General features: G+C 35.4%; 2 protein-coding genes across 6 annotated transcripts; one reads left to right on the forward strand and one right to left on the reverse strand.

Moving 5' to 3' along the window:
- Positions 1–2036: 2036 nt before the first annotated feature.
- Positions 2037–9024, forward strand: LOC113720780 (glucan endo-1,3-beta-glucosidase 4). 3 transcript variants are annotated; one of them, XM_027245450.2, is made up of 6 exons: positions 2037–2157; positions 2503–2576; positions 4718–4846; positions 6501–7748; positions 8576–8603; positions 8749–9024. In XM_027245450.2, the coding sequence occupies exons 3-6, from the start codon at positions 4771–4773 to the stop codon at positions 8906–8908; spliced, it is 1512 nt and encodes a 503-aa protein (XP_027101251.2). In that variant the 5' UTR covers positions 2037–2157; positions 2503–2576; positions 4718–4770; the 3' UTR covers positions 8909–9024. The 3 variants fall into 3 exon arrangements, with proteins under 3 accessions (XP_027101251.2, XP_027101252.2, XP_027101250.2); XM_027245451.2 differs by having other exon boundaries at positions 4721–4846; XM_027245449.2 differs by lacking the exon at positions 2037–2157 and having other exon boundaries at positions 2184–2576; positions 4721–4846.
- Positions 9025–9893: 869 nt separating this feature from the next.
- LOC113720754 (uncharacterized) lies at positions 9894–16977 on the reverse strand. 3 transcript variants are annotated; one of them, XM_027245420.2, is made up of 14 exons: positions 16468–16973; positions 16253–16350; positions 15269–15351; positions 14996–15122; positions 14409–14472; positions 13564–13661; positions 13385–13469; positions 12411–12534; positions 11748–11849; positions 11561–11625; positions 10707–10788; positions 10545–10624; positions 10337–10460; positions 9894–10232 (listed from the first exon to the last, which is right to left on the reverse strand). In XM_027245420.2, the coding sequence occupies exons 1-13, from the start codon at positions 16713–16715 to the stop codon at positions 10403–10405; spliced, it is 1314 nt and encodes a 437-aa protein (XP_027101221.2). In that variant the 5' UTR covers positions 16716–16973; the 3' UTR covers positions 9894–10232; positions 10337–10402. The 3 variants fall into 3 exon arrangements, with proteins under 3 accessions (XP_027101221.2, XP_027101223.2, XP_071931036.1); XM_027245422.2 differs by lacking the exon at positions 9894–10232 and having other exon boundaries at positions 10414–10460; positions 10545–10636; positions 16468–16977; XM_072074935.1 differs by lacking the exons at positions 9894–10232; positions 10337–10460; positions 10545–10624; positions 10707–10788 and adding an exon at positions 10800–11132 and having other exon boundaries at positions 16468–16977.
- Positions 16978–17261: the final 284 nt, after the last annotated feature.

Consider the following 17261-nt stretch of genomic DNA (forward strand, 5'->3'; position numbering starts at 1 on the left):
AATTGAAATATATTTGGAGTTGTTTTTGATATATTGTTTGGATATGGTGTTTTTGAAGTTGTTTTTGAAATACACATTACTGTATCAAAACATTATTTGGAATGTGAAAAACAGTTTTTCAAAAACAGGTGCAAAAACACTCCATCCAAACGCAGCCAAGATTAATTAGAAAAATATTTAAATATAAGAGAAGATAATAATTGTTAATACGTGTATATACATAATGGATTACACAAAATTAACGTGTGTTAACGGGTGCTTGCCTAATGGGCACTCGTTACAAAAACCCTTTATTTGGATAGCAAATTATCCCAAATAATATTTCGCTTGCATTATAAACAAAATTTTCAACCCGTCTTTTTTATATTATCAACTATCTTTTTATCTCACATACATTACATCACAAAAAATATTACAGTAATTATTCTAAATAATATTTCAAATAATACTCTATTCAAACAAACCAGTTACTAACTTTCTTTGTAATGTGCACACTCTATGACAGTTGACAAGAAAACCACACCTTTCTCAAGTAGACACAATCATGGACGACAATTCCTGTTTCAAGAATTTGGAAAGTCTTAAATGGTAGCTTTCATTAAACATTAAATGCTTCGAGAATTCAGAATGCAGGTTTCAGTAGCTTTCAATGACCATATTATATACACTACATGTTCCATATTGAATGCCACTGAAGCCAAATTTGGGAACTCTTGAAACGGAAACTGTTGGACTTTGATTGCACCTGCTTTCTCCAGAAGAATGTACTACACATTTTGTTATATTATCTAATGCTGTTTGGATCTGTTCAAAGGTTATTTGCTTGGTTTTACTACCTTTCTAAGGACCACAGTTAAATTCTCTAAGGCCTGCATTGTGGGAAGATGCAGGATTAAATAATTAAGCTCGAGACATAGGAACATGCATTGGATATCTACCATGGCCCAGACGTTGTTTCTTTTTCTTAATCTTAAACAACTATAGCCTAATTCTGAATTGATCTTATGTCCATCTATTAGCATTTGATTGAGGATGAAGAAGTGTAAGATTACCAAGCATGTTTCTTGGATTTTTTAAAAATTAAAAAAAAGGTTTCTTTTTGAAATTACGACAACCCCCTTGAACTATTTGAAAATTGAGTAATTTATGCTTGTGACAACTTCAATGGCAGGAAGCAGAGCAAAGGGATCTGGAACCGGATTAGGGGTAAATTATTCAGGCAGTGTATTGTGGTGGTCTCCTAATTTATTGTGATGGTACACGGCTGCCATCCAAATGGTAGAATTCCATAGGAACACGAAGCTTTTTTCTTTCGTCTATGGAACATAGTACACATAAATGGTAGTACAAAATTTTCTTAAAGTTTCGATGGATATTGGTTGTACACATATTTATTTGTCAATGTGTAGATGGAAAAATTTTAACTTTTTCCGTGAACTTAATTCTTATTTATTTATTTATCTCACATACATCATCAAATTCTTACTATACATTTTTTTATAAAAAATTTTAAAAAATAGTAATCCAAACTGAAAACACATTTTTCACAAAAACTGATACTTAAACTAGTATCCGTTACACATCTGTCATGCAAATTCAAACACTACTTCAACGTTTGTTTCAGTTTATCAAGAAAGAAGAAATTGAGTCATGATGATATAATTGCACCCAACATTTATAACCTGATAGAAGAAAAGATTGTAACAGCCCAGCTGGAATGTGAAAAGTTGCCATGAGACCTGTGACTCTTCAAGTCCCTTATTTTACTCCTCAATTAGAGAAAAAGCACAAATCTTTTTGGAGGGAAATCTTAAAAGACAAGGACCCCATATGCGGCCAACTCATCTACTACTAATAGTATGGGATGCCTCAAAAGAAAAATGAAAATCCATTACACCACCTGCTTTGCTGTACTGAACTAGACTAGACATATGGTGATAATCTCAATGCATCCAAGAAACCCAAAAAAAAAAAAGGACAAATAAAAGAAGAATCTTTTTACAATTTTGGTATTTTATTTTTTGATCCAAGCACATATCAAAAAGACGAAGCTAAATAACAAAAGACACTACTGTAGTGTAGTCAATGTCTGGAACTGAGAAGTCCGAGATTTATAGTAGAGCCTTTACTAGAAGCTCCCTGCCCCTTTCTTCCCAGGTCCTTTTAGCTTCTCGCTAACGTACTTAAGCTACATTTTCATATTTTAGTACTATACTTGTATTTATTTTAATATTATAGGTGTACGTGGGCTAAAATTGTACTAGAATTAGTATACTAATTTTGGTTGGTGGGGCCATGTTTTGAACAATAATAATTATGACATAAATTGAAGGTTTATTTGGGGAGTGTAGTAAATAGTTTCCAGTTTATGCAAGTTTGAACTCTGAAGTGGCTCTTGCGGTGCTCTCTAGGATTTTGTCTTTTGGTTCTGTTTTGTGGGTTGTCAGTTTTTTCTTTGAAAAGTTTGGTAGTGGTTTCACATTACGTTGTGACTTTCTATAGGGCTTTGCTGAGGTTTTCTTGATTCTTTGTGAAAGCAGATTTCTTGGGTGCTGCAATTAAGTTGAAGATAAAAGGTACTTTTTCATTTTCTGCCTCTATTCTCTAAAAATTGGTTCTTGATTTTCTGCTTCTGGGTTTTTGCTAAATATTGTGCTTTCAAGGGGTTTTTTGAGTGTGGGTTTTCTTAGTGGAGCTAAAATTGTAGTGGGTTCACTTTTTATTCTCTTCTGGGTTTCGTTTGTTGATTTTTAAATTCTTGGAACATAGTGTATGATAAAGCTAGTTTCTTTCGGCATTAGTGCTCTTCTGATTGTCTGAAACAAATTTTGTTTTTTAAAATCTAGTTGGTGCTCACAACTTTTGTTCTGGTTTTCTGTTCTCGCAAGGATGATGTTTTTGCTTGCTGAATCTTTGCATTTTTTTGGTGCTCCTTTATGTTCTGTTAATGGCTTATGTGGATTTGCTTTCTTATTGTTGCTAATGAAACTGATGGTGATTTTTATAAAGTTGCTAGCTTTTTCACTTTCTTACTTCTCTGTCTCTGTTGAACAATCTGTTCCAAACTTTCTTCAAGCTGTAAGGTATAGAGTGTTTTAAGACTCAAACAGCTATTTGCTGTTTCTACATTTTACTTGTTTGTCAATAGACACACGAGCTATTTCATTTGCTACTTTGTTTATTATGAGACTTGTTGAATCTTTTAAAAAATTTGGCCGTTACAGTACATTAGTTTCTTTCTTAATCAGTTTATCCGTTTTTCATGAACTTGTACTTCTACTACACGACATTCTGGTGTTCTTAGCATTATTACATTCTGGTTGCTTGTGTATGAAACATTTCTTTCTGCATTAAGTCTAAAAATTGATACTTTGTTTAAATGATATTACTCTTAAAAACTATGACATACTTTCTTTGCTTTTCAGTCATAAAAGTTGATTGTAATGCTCTTGTCTAATGGTGGGATTTTCACTTAAAAGAACTTTAGTGGTAGCAGTAAGACCAGCTCTCTAATAAGGGAACATCATCTTTTGCGACTGGAAAGCAGCATGTAATGGAAATTAATTTTGATGAAAATGAGAAGTACATGGATGAACTCTGATAAAGGTAAAGCAAGAAAGGATAATCTAAGAGATGATTATACAAATGAAACGGTACACATGGATTGTTGGAAAATAACAAAACAGTGGCAGTGGCAGTGGCAGTGGCAGAATTACCTTAGGGAAGACAATATCGCATAGATGGAGTTGTTCATTTTACACCAACAGGAGGTAGTAATCTTTTAAACATATTGCGGTAAAATGTGGCTTGACAGTGAACATAAACCTAGATGGAATAGCATGCAGAAGTACATTTGGTACTGATTTATGGTAACATGGGATAAAGGTTTTCTGGATTATGGAAATTTGACAGCATATTAAGTGCAATACTTTCCTTAATCTGCTTTTTAACTTTTCCTTGTGCGGTCTTCATCTTGCTGTCATATACTTGACTTGTTGTAGTATGTGTATGTCAAGTGGATATCTTGTATAGTTCTTTAAACATGTTAATGTTCACATGCACAACTCTTGTGGAAAAATAGATTTTTATTTTTTTCTGCTTCTAATATTTCTTTGACCATAAGTTATTCTTTGACCACAAACCTTTTAAAGTTGGTAGGCAACAGAGACACTGCTGTCCTCCTATCATTAGAAACCATCCAGTCTCAGACCATGTTATCATTCTAGCTTAAAACCATTCTGCTACCGGCTTTCATCCTGACATAGAGAACATTTTAGTGCTTCTTATACGGAAAAAGCAGCCACCAGATGTGGTTCAGCTATGTTGTATTATCTTCTGGTCGAATTTTTAATTAGAGGAGTTGTTTAATGTTAGTCTAGGTTTGCATAGTTTGGCCGTGTGCTCTGCATGGTGCATTGCTGCAGTTTCAATGATCATTCTAAGAATCATTAGAGTCAGCGACTATAGATGTACTACCTGCTTGATCTGTCTTTCTGAATTGCCGCTGTTTCTTTGAGATGAATTCCAGTTAGCCTGTCTATGAGAACTTAAACAGAATGAGCTTCTTTTGAACCTTGATCATCTTTCAAGGTTTGAGGCTACACTTACATGATACAAGGTCATTAGTTCTTCAGTTAATTGTCATGCTTTACCTATAACATAGATCCATGTAATAGACAATGTACCGTGTGTAACCACGATTTATCTGCATCTTTAGCAGTCTTGCTAAAAGAAAGAAGACAGATCTGCAGTGAGTCAAAATTGTACTTTATGGTGGACCCAAGGATGCTCAAACTGTGGCTTGGTATAATTATATTGTTCATCACCTGTCCCTCCATTGCAGCAGGTAATTTGATTCACTTGTACTTTTTGAGTTTTTCTTTTCTTCAAAAATGGATTTAGCTTCTTTATCTTGGCAAGTCATGTGTGCACCCTTTTTATATAAGACTGCATTTCTGAAAACTGTGGTGCCAAAAGGCCACTTGTGTCTTTAGCTTGCCTTTGCATCATCTTTTATTGTCCCTTTTTCTTTTGTCGGAGGTGTGATAATGGCTTTGTTATTGGACTACATATAACTGCATAGAGTAAATAAAACATGGTAAACATGGCAATCATGTTTTATGTTTCCCTTGTATGGAAAAAATGGACACTGTATTCAACTTATCATGTAAATGATGTAATAAATCAAACAAATTGTCAGTAAAGGTTTGTGAATTTTATCTACCTGATGCCTCTATATGTGTTTTTAATCAAATTGCACCTTCTATAATTTATGTTACTGCTATTAGTATGGCAGTCTTCTCAGTTGTGCAAGAGTTAATTTTTGGTTCTTATGGGTTTATTACTTACTAATTTTTTGTTCATCTTCCCATAATAATTTGTTAAGATGATAGAGGTTAATATATTTTGGCTGCATTTCTGTATGTCAAAATATTAGTCAAATGCGTCAAGAATTGGAGAATTGTTTTGTATTTGGTTTGAGATTCATGCGTATGTTGTTAATTTGGAAAACCTTAGTCCTTATTGACCAGTCACTGTATTTTCTTACAATTGCAGTTTTAAATCATCTTTAAATTTATTTTTAATTCTTTTGGATATATGCTTGAGGGAATGGAAAACCTGTCCTCTAAAATTCTTGAAAGAACCGTCAATCCAGTGCAACCCAAAGCAAATTTTCCAAACAGTTGCACTTGTCTGATACTGGAGGTATTTATAGGTAGTATGCCTTGTTACCTATTTTTGTAGATGAGGTTTTTAATTTAACACATTAAGTCTATAGTTGCTACCTAAAAAAGGCTTGCAATAATTCTCTTAATGGTCCAATATTTTGAGTTTGTTAGATCTGCAGATGACCATTAAGGTGATTTTATTGTTGCCAAACTGAGGATGTTGAAATGGATAAGATTATAAAGCTATGAATATAACTTGGATTTAAAACAAATGTTCAAATATATTTTGATTTATGAAGAAAACAAACCTGCGAGTGAGGATTCATATGGCCAATCTCATGTTCTGTTGGCTAGAAATTTGCGATGTTATCAGCCACTATTATATGCATTCCTGCAAGAGCATGAATTTCTGTTGATATATGACCAGAAGCTATAGAAGTTTCTCCATATTTATGCTCGGATTTTGTAAAATGGTGCCTTCTTATTGGCTAGCTGGTTAAATGGCATTTTATGTAGCCTCTTCTGAAACCTGCTTGGTCAGTGTTTATACGTTGTTTTTGTTCCTTATTAAGGATGCTAGAATTTTCAACTTATACTTCTCTTATCAAGAAAGTATCCAAATTTGCTTTGTTTTGACTAGTGCATTAACTTGGCTTTATGGCTGCCATATATACCGGAATACTTATTTAAGCTGTTGAGAATACAATGGATTGCAGTACTAACAGACACCTTGGCATCTGTTAGGGACAAAGATTTATTAGTCTAGCATTTAGTCCAAGACTTGTTATGCTTTCTTCTTACTGAACATTTATCAAACTCTTGAGCTTGTAGGAGCATTTGTTGGTTTTAACATTGGCACCGACCTTTCAAACCTACCATCAGCAACTAATGTGGTTGCCATCTTAAAAGCCCATCAAATAACTCATGTCCGCTTGTTTGATGCTGATGCTCACATGTTGACTGCTCTCGCGGATACTGGTATTGAGGTCATGGTTAGCGTCACAAACGAGGAGATTCTGGGGATTGGTCAATCTCCATCTGTGGCAGCAGCCTGGGTGAATAAGAATGTTGCTGCTTTCGTTCCCTCAACCAATATTACAGCTATTGCTGTGGGCAGTGAGGTTCTAACTACCATTCCTAATGCTGCCCGTATTTTAGTTCCTTCCATGAATTATCTTCAGAAAGCTTTGGTTGCTTCTAACTTAAATGATCAGATTAAAGTTTCAACCCCACAATCAATGGATGTAATCCCTAGGCCCTTTCCTCCATCAACTGCAGCATTCAATTCCACATGGAACTCCACAATTTTTCAGATGCTTCAGTTTTTGAAAAATACTAATTCCTATTACATGTTGAATGCCTATCCTTATTATGGATATGTTAATAGCAACGGCATCTTTCCAATTGATTATGCTCTTTTCCGACCACTTTCCTCAGTTAAAGAAATTGTTGATCCAAATACCCTTTTGCATTACGACAGCATGTTTGATGCTATGGTGGATGCTACCTATAACTCCATTGCAGCATTCAATATCTCAGGCATCCCAGTTGTTGTGACAGAAACTGGCTGGCCATGGCTTGGTGGTGCCAACGAACAAGATGCCACGGTAGGAAACGCTGAAACTTTTAATAATAACTTAATCCGGCGTGTATCAAATGATTCTGGTCCTCCTAGTCAGCCAGACATTCCCATAAACACTTACATCTATGAATTGTTCAATGAGGACAAAAGGCCAGGGCCTATTTCAGAGAGGAACTGGGGAATCTTTTTTCCCAATGGAAGCACGGTATATCCAATTAGTTTAAGTAGTTCAGTTAATGTCAGTACAAATTCTTCAGGTGTATTTTGCATAGCTAAACAAGATGCTGATTCCAAGAAGCTGCAAAATGGACTTAATTATGCTTGTGGACAAGGCCAGGCTAACTGCTCAGCCCTTCAGACAGGGCAGCCTTGTTATTTCCCTGATACTTTGCAAAGTCATGCTTCTTATGCCTATAATGATTATTATCAGAAAATGCACACCTTTGGTGGAACCTGTGACTTTGATGGTACAGCAACAACTACAAGTCAAGATCCAAGTAAGCTTCTCTATCCTTCTATCGCCATCATGCCTGAATAAGTCGTCTTTGCCTTGTCTACATCTCATGCATGCACTTATTCATTTACATGGATTTGTAGATGAAGGTAGTGTAGATGAAGGCAAATGTATCTTGTTTTCTGTTTCTTTAATTTATGTTTTGATTTTAAAAATAAGGAATTGGTGATACAACATACTTGGAGGAACTGCAAAAGTAGGTTGCACTGAATTTTGAAAATAGGACCTCTGCTTTGAGTTGGCTGTGAAACCTTTTCATTTGGAAGTCAAGAAGTTCTGTACTTGTTATTGCCTATTAAGGACTGACGTGTAAGACAATTTGGCTTTGATAATACGTTAGAGCATATTAGAGTAATAGGGAAAACGAGCACTATCTGTGGAGCAAATTTTGTAGTGAAATTTGGGGCATGTGAATTTGGTTTGTACTGAAATTTGGGGCATGTGAATTTGGTTTGTAGTGAAAATTGGGGCATTTGAATTTGGTTTGGACGGTAATCAGCAAATCATGATTCTGAAGCACTATTTCTGTGGTGAATATCAGTGTAGAGAATTGTTGTGTTGCCAAATATCACAATGGCAAAATGCAAATGTTACCCTCGGCATTTTGAATAAAGACGGTAGAAGTTGATTATCGTCCTCTTGCTGCCCCCTTCTTCCTCTCTCCTGTCATCTTCTTAGCAAATTTTGATTTCTTTTAAAGCATCTTTCCATCACATGAATAATTCCAAGGTTGTGCAAGTATTTTCGGGTAACCATTGGTTACTCTTTGCTACATGTCACTAACAAATATGCTGTTGTGTTCTTTGGCAGGCTATGGATCCTGTAAATTTACTGGAAGGTGAGAAACTATGAACAACTTCAACAGAGATAATTTTTATTTCTTTGATGTTAAAGGAAAAGACCGGGTAGAGTTCTTTGCTTTAATCCAACTCATGCTTCCAAACAATTATAGCTAACACTTTGTCATATTTATGTTGAAACAGTTCAAGTACAAGTGGTAGTGGCCTATTTCCGCCTCCGGCATTGGGACCTGTAGGTCCATCATCACAAGGCTCAAGCATTCGAGCGTTCAGTTTTGGCTTTCTGTTGGTTGTATTTTTGTCTGTGGTCATGGCTGATGTTAATATTTCCACGAGTTTGTAGCATCATCAAGCACAGAAATTGTACTTAGGTGACAATGCAAGGGAAAATTTATCAATTTTTGAGTGTGTAGATGATTGACATATTCTTTATTTTGCACCATCAAATTGTTTCTCCCATGTTAAGTGATTCAGTTATACTACAAACCAAGAGTGAAGGGTCTTGGATGGGTGGTCTTTGATGCCTCTGTCGTCGCTTGTCTGCTCGCACAGTGCAAGGTACAGTTTGACGTTATTAACATAACAAGCAAGCATGAGGATAAATTTGGAACCACAAATTTGTTATTACTGCAGAATCTGCTGTTCATGACATGAGACAGATGTTATGATTATGGGAAAAAACAAAAAAAAATTCCTTGTAGTATAACTATCTTACAAAAAAGTTCTTACGGTTTTAAATCCTACGTATCGGTATCTCACAATTTAAAGTATTGATGTGAACTGGGTGTGGTTCTTTTGAAAAATAGTTTTTTAAGGTAAAATTTAACTTAAATTACCTATTTTGCCTCTCATGTCTTAATAAAGCAACTATAATTCCTTTTCAATTTTGTTTCAAACTTGCAAAAATCGACGATTTTTGTTTATATTATTAGTGAATGAAACTAATAAATCAAAAACTGTTTGTTTCAAGCTATTTTTTGCTTGTATTTTTAGGGTATTTCTATCATTTTACTCAAAATCGTTTGTTTTAATGATTTATGTCAATGTTTCAAATTATTTCAAACCATGAGGCACCGACACGTATGATTTGAAACCACAAAAAATTTTTTTGTAAGATAGTTATACCATATGAAGCTTTTTTGTTTTTTACCCTGTGATTATTGATCAGGTAAACGGATAACTGCTTTTCTGCTCCTCTTGGAGATGATTTCACAAATGTGCAGAAACAAAATTAAAATGGATCTTACTTGTCCTCAAACAACAAAATAGGGGTCTCATTTGGGTAGAAATCGCAGCATACGCTTCAGGATTTAGGCACAACAAAAGGATTAGCTCCAATGCATCAAAACATGCATTGTGTGAAATGCTCGAAGATACATTTAACAATTTTCAACTTGAAGGCCTGATTTGAGTACATCAAAATGTTCCATATGCCATGTATTTCATGTATCTCCTACATTTTGCCCTTGATTCTCATTCTTCAAAATGTCATTTTGTCTTCCCTTTGTTGGGAAGAAACCATCGTCTAACAATTTACATTTTGATATGCAACAATACAAAAGAGATTATGCAGCTGAATTCCAAAACCTCATGAATCAACACATTGATATGGCGCTACATCTGAATTACGAGTCTTATTAACATGAGCTTGCTTCAGCTTGAAGAACCTGGATCACAATGAAAAAAAAAAAAGTCAACTAAATTGTCTGTAGAACTTAATGTGCTTGACTGCTTCTCAATGAGAATCCTAAAAGCTAAGATAGGAGATTACCTGTAATGTGAAGTTAGATATGAGCTACACAATTAAGCCATTGAATCACATTCCTAGATGAGAATGTCATACATATATTCCCAATCCAATCTCCTTAGGATCTGTTTCTATCATCCATGGTGCCCTGTTGAGGAGAAAATCTTTTTCTGTTCAAATGTGGCAATTAAAATTGAGGATAAAAAACAGTCGTTTCATGGCAGATGCTTACTTGTTCATTATAAAATTCAATGTTCCTTGTGAAGCCCGCTTGAGAAGAATTTCCCTAGCCTCAACAGCAATACCCTGAGGCTACACACCAGACTAAAATTTTATATGGTATAACTACATCTACTGTATTTTTGAATTTGAAAAGAATGATGTATACATGTACCTCTTCCGGAAACCAAACACCAGGTTGTGTGCTTCCTTCAAGAACTGCAAGAACAAATGCTGCTGTTGCATTTCCAACTGATCTGAAAGATGTCTCATTAAGTTAGATAACATCAAATGCATACTCCAGTCAAATGTCTAAAAGAAACTTCCTGTTTCAAGGTCAATTTTTAAAACTCATTAGAACACCTATTCAAGTGAATTCATTGGAATCTATTTGTCCAACTCAAGAAGGGCACAAAATGTACCGCAAAAATGGGAAAGAGACATTGAAGCAACAGATATACAACCTGAAGAAAACATTTAAAGGTTCATCCATGCACTTCATTATATTCCATAAGGTCAAAATACCCAACCCACAATGGTCCCGGAACGAATTCAGCATTTTCATAGGAAGCTTTCCTCGGACAACAAGCAATGCTTTGTGCTGAAAATAGATGTTTCTCATTCAAAGACTTAACATTATAACAGTTGTCATTAGCTTGATTTCATATTCTGTTTGTGCCTGCTAGATTGTCTTGAAATTTCTATTACACACCACAAGACCCGTGGTGGCCATTGTCCCTTATTGCCTCTGCTGTAACTCCAACAGAAGTGTGAATTCTAGCAAAAAAGCTTTAGAGCTAGATGTATCATGATATGTGGTGAACCATAACAAAGATACATAGTTCTTAGCATGTGTCATCTATACAAATATGAAATTCTCTTCCGTTTACAAAATTAAAGTCTAACATTCAGGTTTCATCGACTAAAGATGCATGCAGGTACTCTTCACTCAATTAAGCCAAAATTTCCTCTTATAGGGTGAGCGGGTTACCCAAATAAGCAGCATGAAAAGAGTGATGAAAAACTTACTTAGAAAGCTGTCTATGACTGAATATCGCTATTCTATTGTATCCATCAGAACCTTCCAGATCAACCTGTTAAAATTAGAATAATGACCACATAACATAAATGGATCAAGCAAAGAAGTTCTATGTACAAGTCTGTGTAACATATGGATTTCAGATTATTATAGGTAATCGGAAAAGATTTATATCACCCGCATTGAAACTCTCTCTCCAGCAAATTTATCTACTGCTCGTACTAGTGGTTCAAACGCTTGCACCAGTTGTTGAACTTTGCTTCTGTCTCTTAAAAATTCCTGCATATTTTGGCAGGATCATGCAAGGACAGTAGAAAGAGCTAAAGTTACTAGCATCATTGACTCATTATGTTCTTGGACAACAGAAGCTTGTCTAGCTTCATTGCTGCCTGCCATACGGTACAAACACCAGCGACATGCAGTGCATACTCATATTACCCTATCAATTTACTTCTCACTATTTCTATCCCTTTCACGTGAGGAAGACAAAAAATGGACCAGGGCATGCGGTAGTCTTTTCCAGTCAATCAGAAAAGTATGAATGAGCAAAGCACACTGATAAACTGAGTGTAATTATTTCAATTTGAGGAATTTTATGGTATAAATCAAATTGAATGGAAAAGACAATAGCTTGTGCCTAAGTTTACAAAACATTAAGCTGATAAATGATAAGAGAAGAGATGATGTTAAACAGGAGAAAGACCTACTCTGAAGCAATGAAGCAGTTAGCATACAAGCCCTCACTCTAAACTAAAAGCAATTGTCAACTGTACTTTGTGGCTAATTCTATGCAAAAGTTTAACTTTCTAATCAAGATGAATAAATTAATAAGTTGCATACAGCAGGTAGCAGATTTGTCATGGCTAACATTCCCCAGTTCCAGAAGAATGGTGCAGTTCCAAACCGAGCACTGACAGTTGGTACTCCAAGGATCTCATAAGCACTACGCACCTCTGGCAAATTTCTGAAGAATAAGAAAGCATAGAAGAAAATGAAAAATATAATCCAGTAGAACAACATCCAAAGAAGACGATTTTTTTCTATACTGTGTCAAGCAGCCCATGAGAATGCCTCTTCCACATTCGCAATCCAGAAGCCATCAACACCAAGTTAATATCATTTTTATTAAAGTTTTTTTCATAAAAATTACTTCAAAATTGGCCTAGCAAAATAGTTCAGTCAAATATGATCACAAGCACATGATGCAGGGGATGTCTTTGCAAATCACCGAAGTTACAGTCCCAAGAAGTTTCTTTCAAAGTAAAAACTACATTTCTGCCAAAAGTACTCATCAACACATGACAACATTTTCCAGAAATCAGGAACTATGTGTAGTAAGAAAGAGATCTGACAAACAAGCTGTTAGTCAAACTAATTTAGAAATTCTATTCCAATACAAGGAATGTTGGTTGCAATTTCAGATGCAAATTGTAAAGAAATTTGGACAAGTTATCTAAAAGTACACAGCTCTTCATGTAACGCAAGATCCAATTTGAAAAAAAAAAGATTCCAAAGAAGCTCTTAGAGGATGAGTTCTAGAATCTGCCACCAGGCTCGTCCTACTAACTATCTCTTCAACAGGGAGGAATAGCTAACACCCCTATGTTAAATGGACAGAGGATATAAATTGAAGCTATTATAAGTAGATCAAATGGTAGGCAATGTACATCCATCGAAGAACTTTCATATGTAGTAGTTACACAAGTTTTTAATAAACAAAAGACGAAGAACAACATTCAGTTGCAAGGTTACAAAAGTAGCTTACAGTCATTATGTTAAGTGTCAGTGAAGAAGTTCCTAAGTTAAGAACTTACAAAAGAAAAACATCCCTCTTCCCGATCCCCATTCCAAAGTCAATGTTGAGCATTCCACTGTAGGGCTTTAAGTTGATTTTTTTCCCTGAATGTATAATCAAATAATTTAGTCAAATGCACGGTAACATTTGATTAACCAAAGAAATAGGAGAAAGCCATAATGCACTTTAAACTCAGACCTTTGTTATATGCAACTACCTCTTCTCCAAGAAGTAAAAAGCTAGTAGACAATATTGTTGGGCCAGCACCACCAGAACCAGCTGTGTAGTAGTAAAATCTACAAAAAGTATGGTAATCTATATTTATTAGTTCTTTACAAAAGTTAATCTATATTTATTAGTTCTTTACAGTTGTGACAATCATAGGGTTATTAGTTGAACACATTAATAAAATAAGACTGATCAAATTCGAGCACATTGGAGGATAACTATTGAATCTGGATTTCTTACTTAATGCATGAATGATATGTAACTGGATCAGATTCGAGACCATTTTATACCATCAACTCTTGGCACTTGGAGCAGATGCAAGCTTACTTTAGGCTCAAATGTGGAATTAGAATAGAAAATCCATGCATTAGATGGTAAGGTAAGAGGCCTAAGGACACCATGAGATATCAGATATCACATGTTTGACAAAACTTTCAAATGGCAACATTTTCCAGGTTTAAAAACAGCTTAGAAACTCTAAGATCTAAAGTGAATAACAAATAGTAGAGACCAAAAATAAAAGTGGTAATCCATGATTAGAGCATACTTAGAAGCTGTTGAAGGATGAAACCAAAAAATAAATAAATAAATAAATAAATAAAGTTGCAAATGGCAGCATAGGAAAAAATGGGATTGTAAAAGATATACTGTGATGAAGAAAGTGGAATACTAGAAGAGGTTTAACTGTAAGAGAAGCACCTATTCGTTATATCTTAAGTTTTTGAAATTTAGATAAGCCTGTTTGAAATCACATCCTTCAGACCAAAGAAACACCAAAGAGACAACTTTGACATCTAACAAGGACACCAAATTACCTTAACCTCTCTGGTTTTACTTCGCTTTCACTTTTGGCCACACGAACAAGTTCTGCTGCCATAACTGCCCAGCGATGGTACAGAAAATCGAGTTTTAATATATAGAGAAACATTAACAGTCAAGACAAAATATGTTGCTTTTCTAGAATGATAATCAGGATTTGTTCGTTAAGAAAACATAAGGTTCTGCACGTTTAAAACATGTGGGAGTACAACTTTACAAGGAGGATCTATGACCTAAAATGAACAAACAGAAAGAGAAGTTTTTCCAAATATAGGGCTGGAAGCATGGAAGAATCAATGGCCATTTTGTAAGGAGTACTAAGATATACAACACAGCAAGTTATCCGTAAATAAGAGCACCTATTGGTGATCTCAGATTAGAAAAGTTTGAGTTTTGAAATGAAGAAATAGAGCTCCAGCTATCAAGAAATTTTCATATAGAAAACAAAGACATAAAGCATTGCTCATGTAGTGTCTGCTTAGCAAGATATTGCTTTCTGCAATCCAATTTCTGTTTTTGGCTCTCTCAGTATATGAAGCAGGCCTTAGAATTCATAGGAAGTTCAGAAGAAACTTAATAGCACCATTACTAACTCCTGGATAGATTCCACCAGTTGTTATGGCAGGAATGCCTGCAGTCACAGCTTCATCCATATAAGCTTTGGCACGGTATGCATAGCTTGTATCGTCACATACATCAATATATGCTGTCTGAGGATGAATAAACTAGTAAGCAGTGATTACATGCATTCATCAGAATAACTCAGCATTATCATATCTTTAGACTTGTGGGACCTAGAGTATTAGAAAAAACAGCATTCCAGAACTTATAAACATGTTGATTACCTTTCTCTCACCTTGGTCCGAATGGCAGCTTCCAGGACAGTGCACTTCTGAGCCTGTTGAAATGGCCCTGCGGTATGAAGAACAAGGTCCACATCTGATTTGTACCCAGTACAAGTCAGGATTAGTACACTGAATTGATATAGTTAGCAGCTCTCAAGAATATTATGCAGTTCCCTACATTGCACTTTCTGCTGTTGCTTTGTAATGATAAAGGATATAGAAAACTTCCATGGACTTGTTATACTGAAAACAAAGGGGAAGGTGAAAGAGAAATATCTTTATTAATTAGTGTTAGAAGGACATAGAGTTGCTTGTGTCTCCAAAATTGGCAGAAAATAAGTACCCATATTCAGGTTCATAATCAACATGAATTTTTTTTTCAAAATTGGCTATATTAACTAACACCACTTGCTCTCATACAAAGTACAAGTTGCATGATCTTGGCTTCGAATATGGGTACCTGGAAGCCAGCTGCAGTCATTAAAATCATTGTAAACACTATTAAATGATATGGATGTGATTCAACTCAGAGCTTTTGTATGAGAAAATTGATTAGTGAATCAGAAGCTAGTATATTTCATTCCTTCTGGCTCTCTTGGAATAAAGAGAAGCCTCTTGTGATAGTGGCTGACTGAGTACGTTTTAAGCACTGAATAAAACCCACAACTTCAAAAACTTGAGCTGCAGACTTCTTTAATCACATTAGCACAAAATTTTCAACGTATATACCAAAATTGGCCTACTAGTGAGAAGAAATTCCAAGAAAAACAGGAACCCGATATGCATCAACTCGGCAAAATAACACATGCCCAACAAGTTATAAGCAAATCCCAGTCAAATGCGCTGAAACAACAGGAACCAAATTTGTAAATGCTATTGCAGACAGACAATGAACTACTGTAACAATAAAAGAAAATACGCGTGAATATCCATCCCAAAAAGAAATCATCTTGCACAAATATAAGCAAATCAGAGAAAGGAGTCAAACAAAATACCAGCTAAAGCTGCTTCCAATGATTTAGAGTCATCAATATTGACTGCAGTGAATTCTGAGTCGTCTCCTAATTTATCCACCATGGCAGCACCTCTTTCCCTGTAATATTGCACGAAGTATCCAAGAACACATGATTTTGGAGTAGTGAAAGGGATATGCTCGAATTAAAAACAATGGATGAATACTTTCTGAGCAGTAGTTATTCAATGAGATTACCTATTTCGACCAGCAATGATTATCTGCAATTCAGGCGAGAGTTTAGAGAGAGCAATGGCGGTGGAGCCACCAACTCTTCCGGTGCCTCCCAATATCAAGACTCTGGAATTCTTCTTCTTCTTCTCAACCTTTTCCTCTGGAAGTTGAACTGTCGTACTACTGTTGCTGCTGCTGCTCTGCTGGGCAACTGCCATTGCTAAACAACCACCTCTGCTGTTGATGTTCAATTGCACGCAAAGGGCACTCATTTCTCTCTCACACAGTCACACACTGACACATACAGCACACACAGATGATGCAGTTTAGCTCCTTTCAGGAAAGCCTTTCCTTTCCTTTCTTGGAAGGTTTAAATGGAACTCTCCATCTTCTTCTATCCCCTGTTCTGGTTCTATCTGGTTTAACGTTGGTTATGACGTGGGACTACACTGGACTTAGAAATTGTGGACAATGGAGGTTCAATATTTGGGATCCGCCCCCTCTCCTCTTGATTTCTGTCATGTTTTGTCCAATTGGATATAATTCTTGCAACATCCATCCATCAAGTTTTGTTCAATTAATATATAATTCTTACAAAATTTTAGTATGACTCGTACAATCTTGGTGTCATTGTGAAATTTATCATTTGATAAACTATAAGTTAAAGTTCACGATTATACCATAATTGTATCAATTTGCTTCAAATATTGTAAAAATTATGTTAGAATTGGACAGAGCTCAATTGGAGAAACCTTGTTTGAAATTACTACCCCCTTCGTCCCACTTTCATAGTCATGTTTTCCTTTTTCGTCTGTTCC

This window comes from Coffea arabica, chromosome 1c (genome assembly GCF_036785885.1).
Source record: "Coffea arabica cultivar ET-39 chromosome 1c, Coffea Arabica ET-39 HiFi, whole genome shotgun sequence".
Classification (NCBI taxonomy): Eukaryota; Viridiplantae; Streptophyta; class Magnoliopsida; order Gentianales; family Rubiaceae; genus Coffea; species Coffea arabica.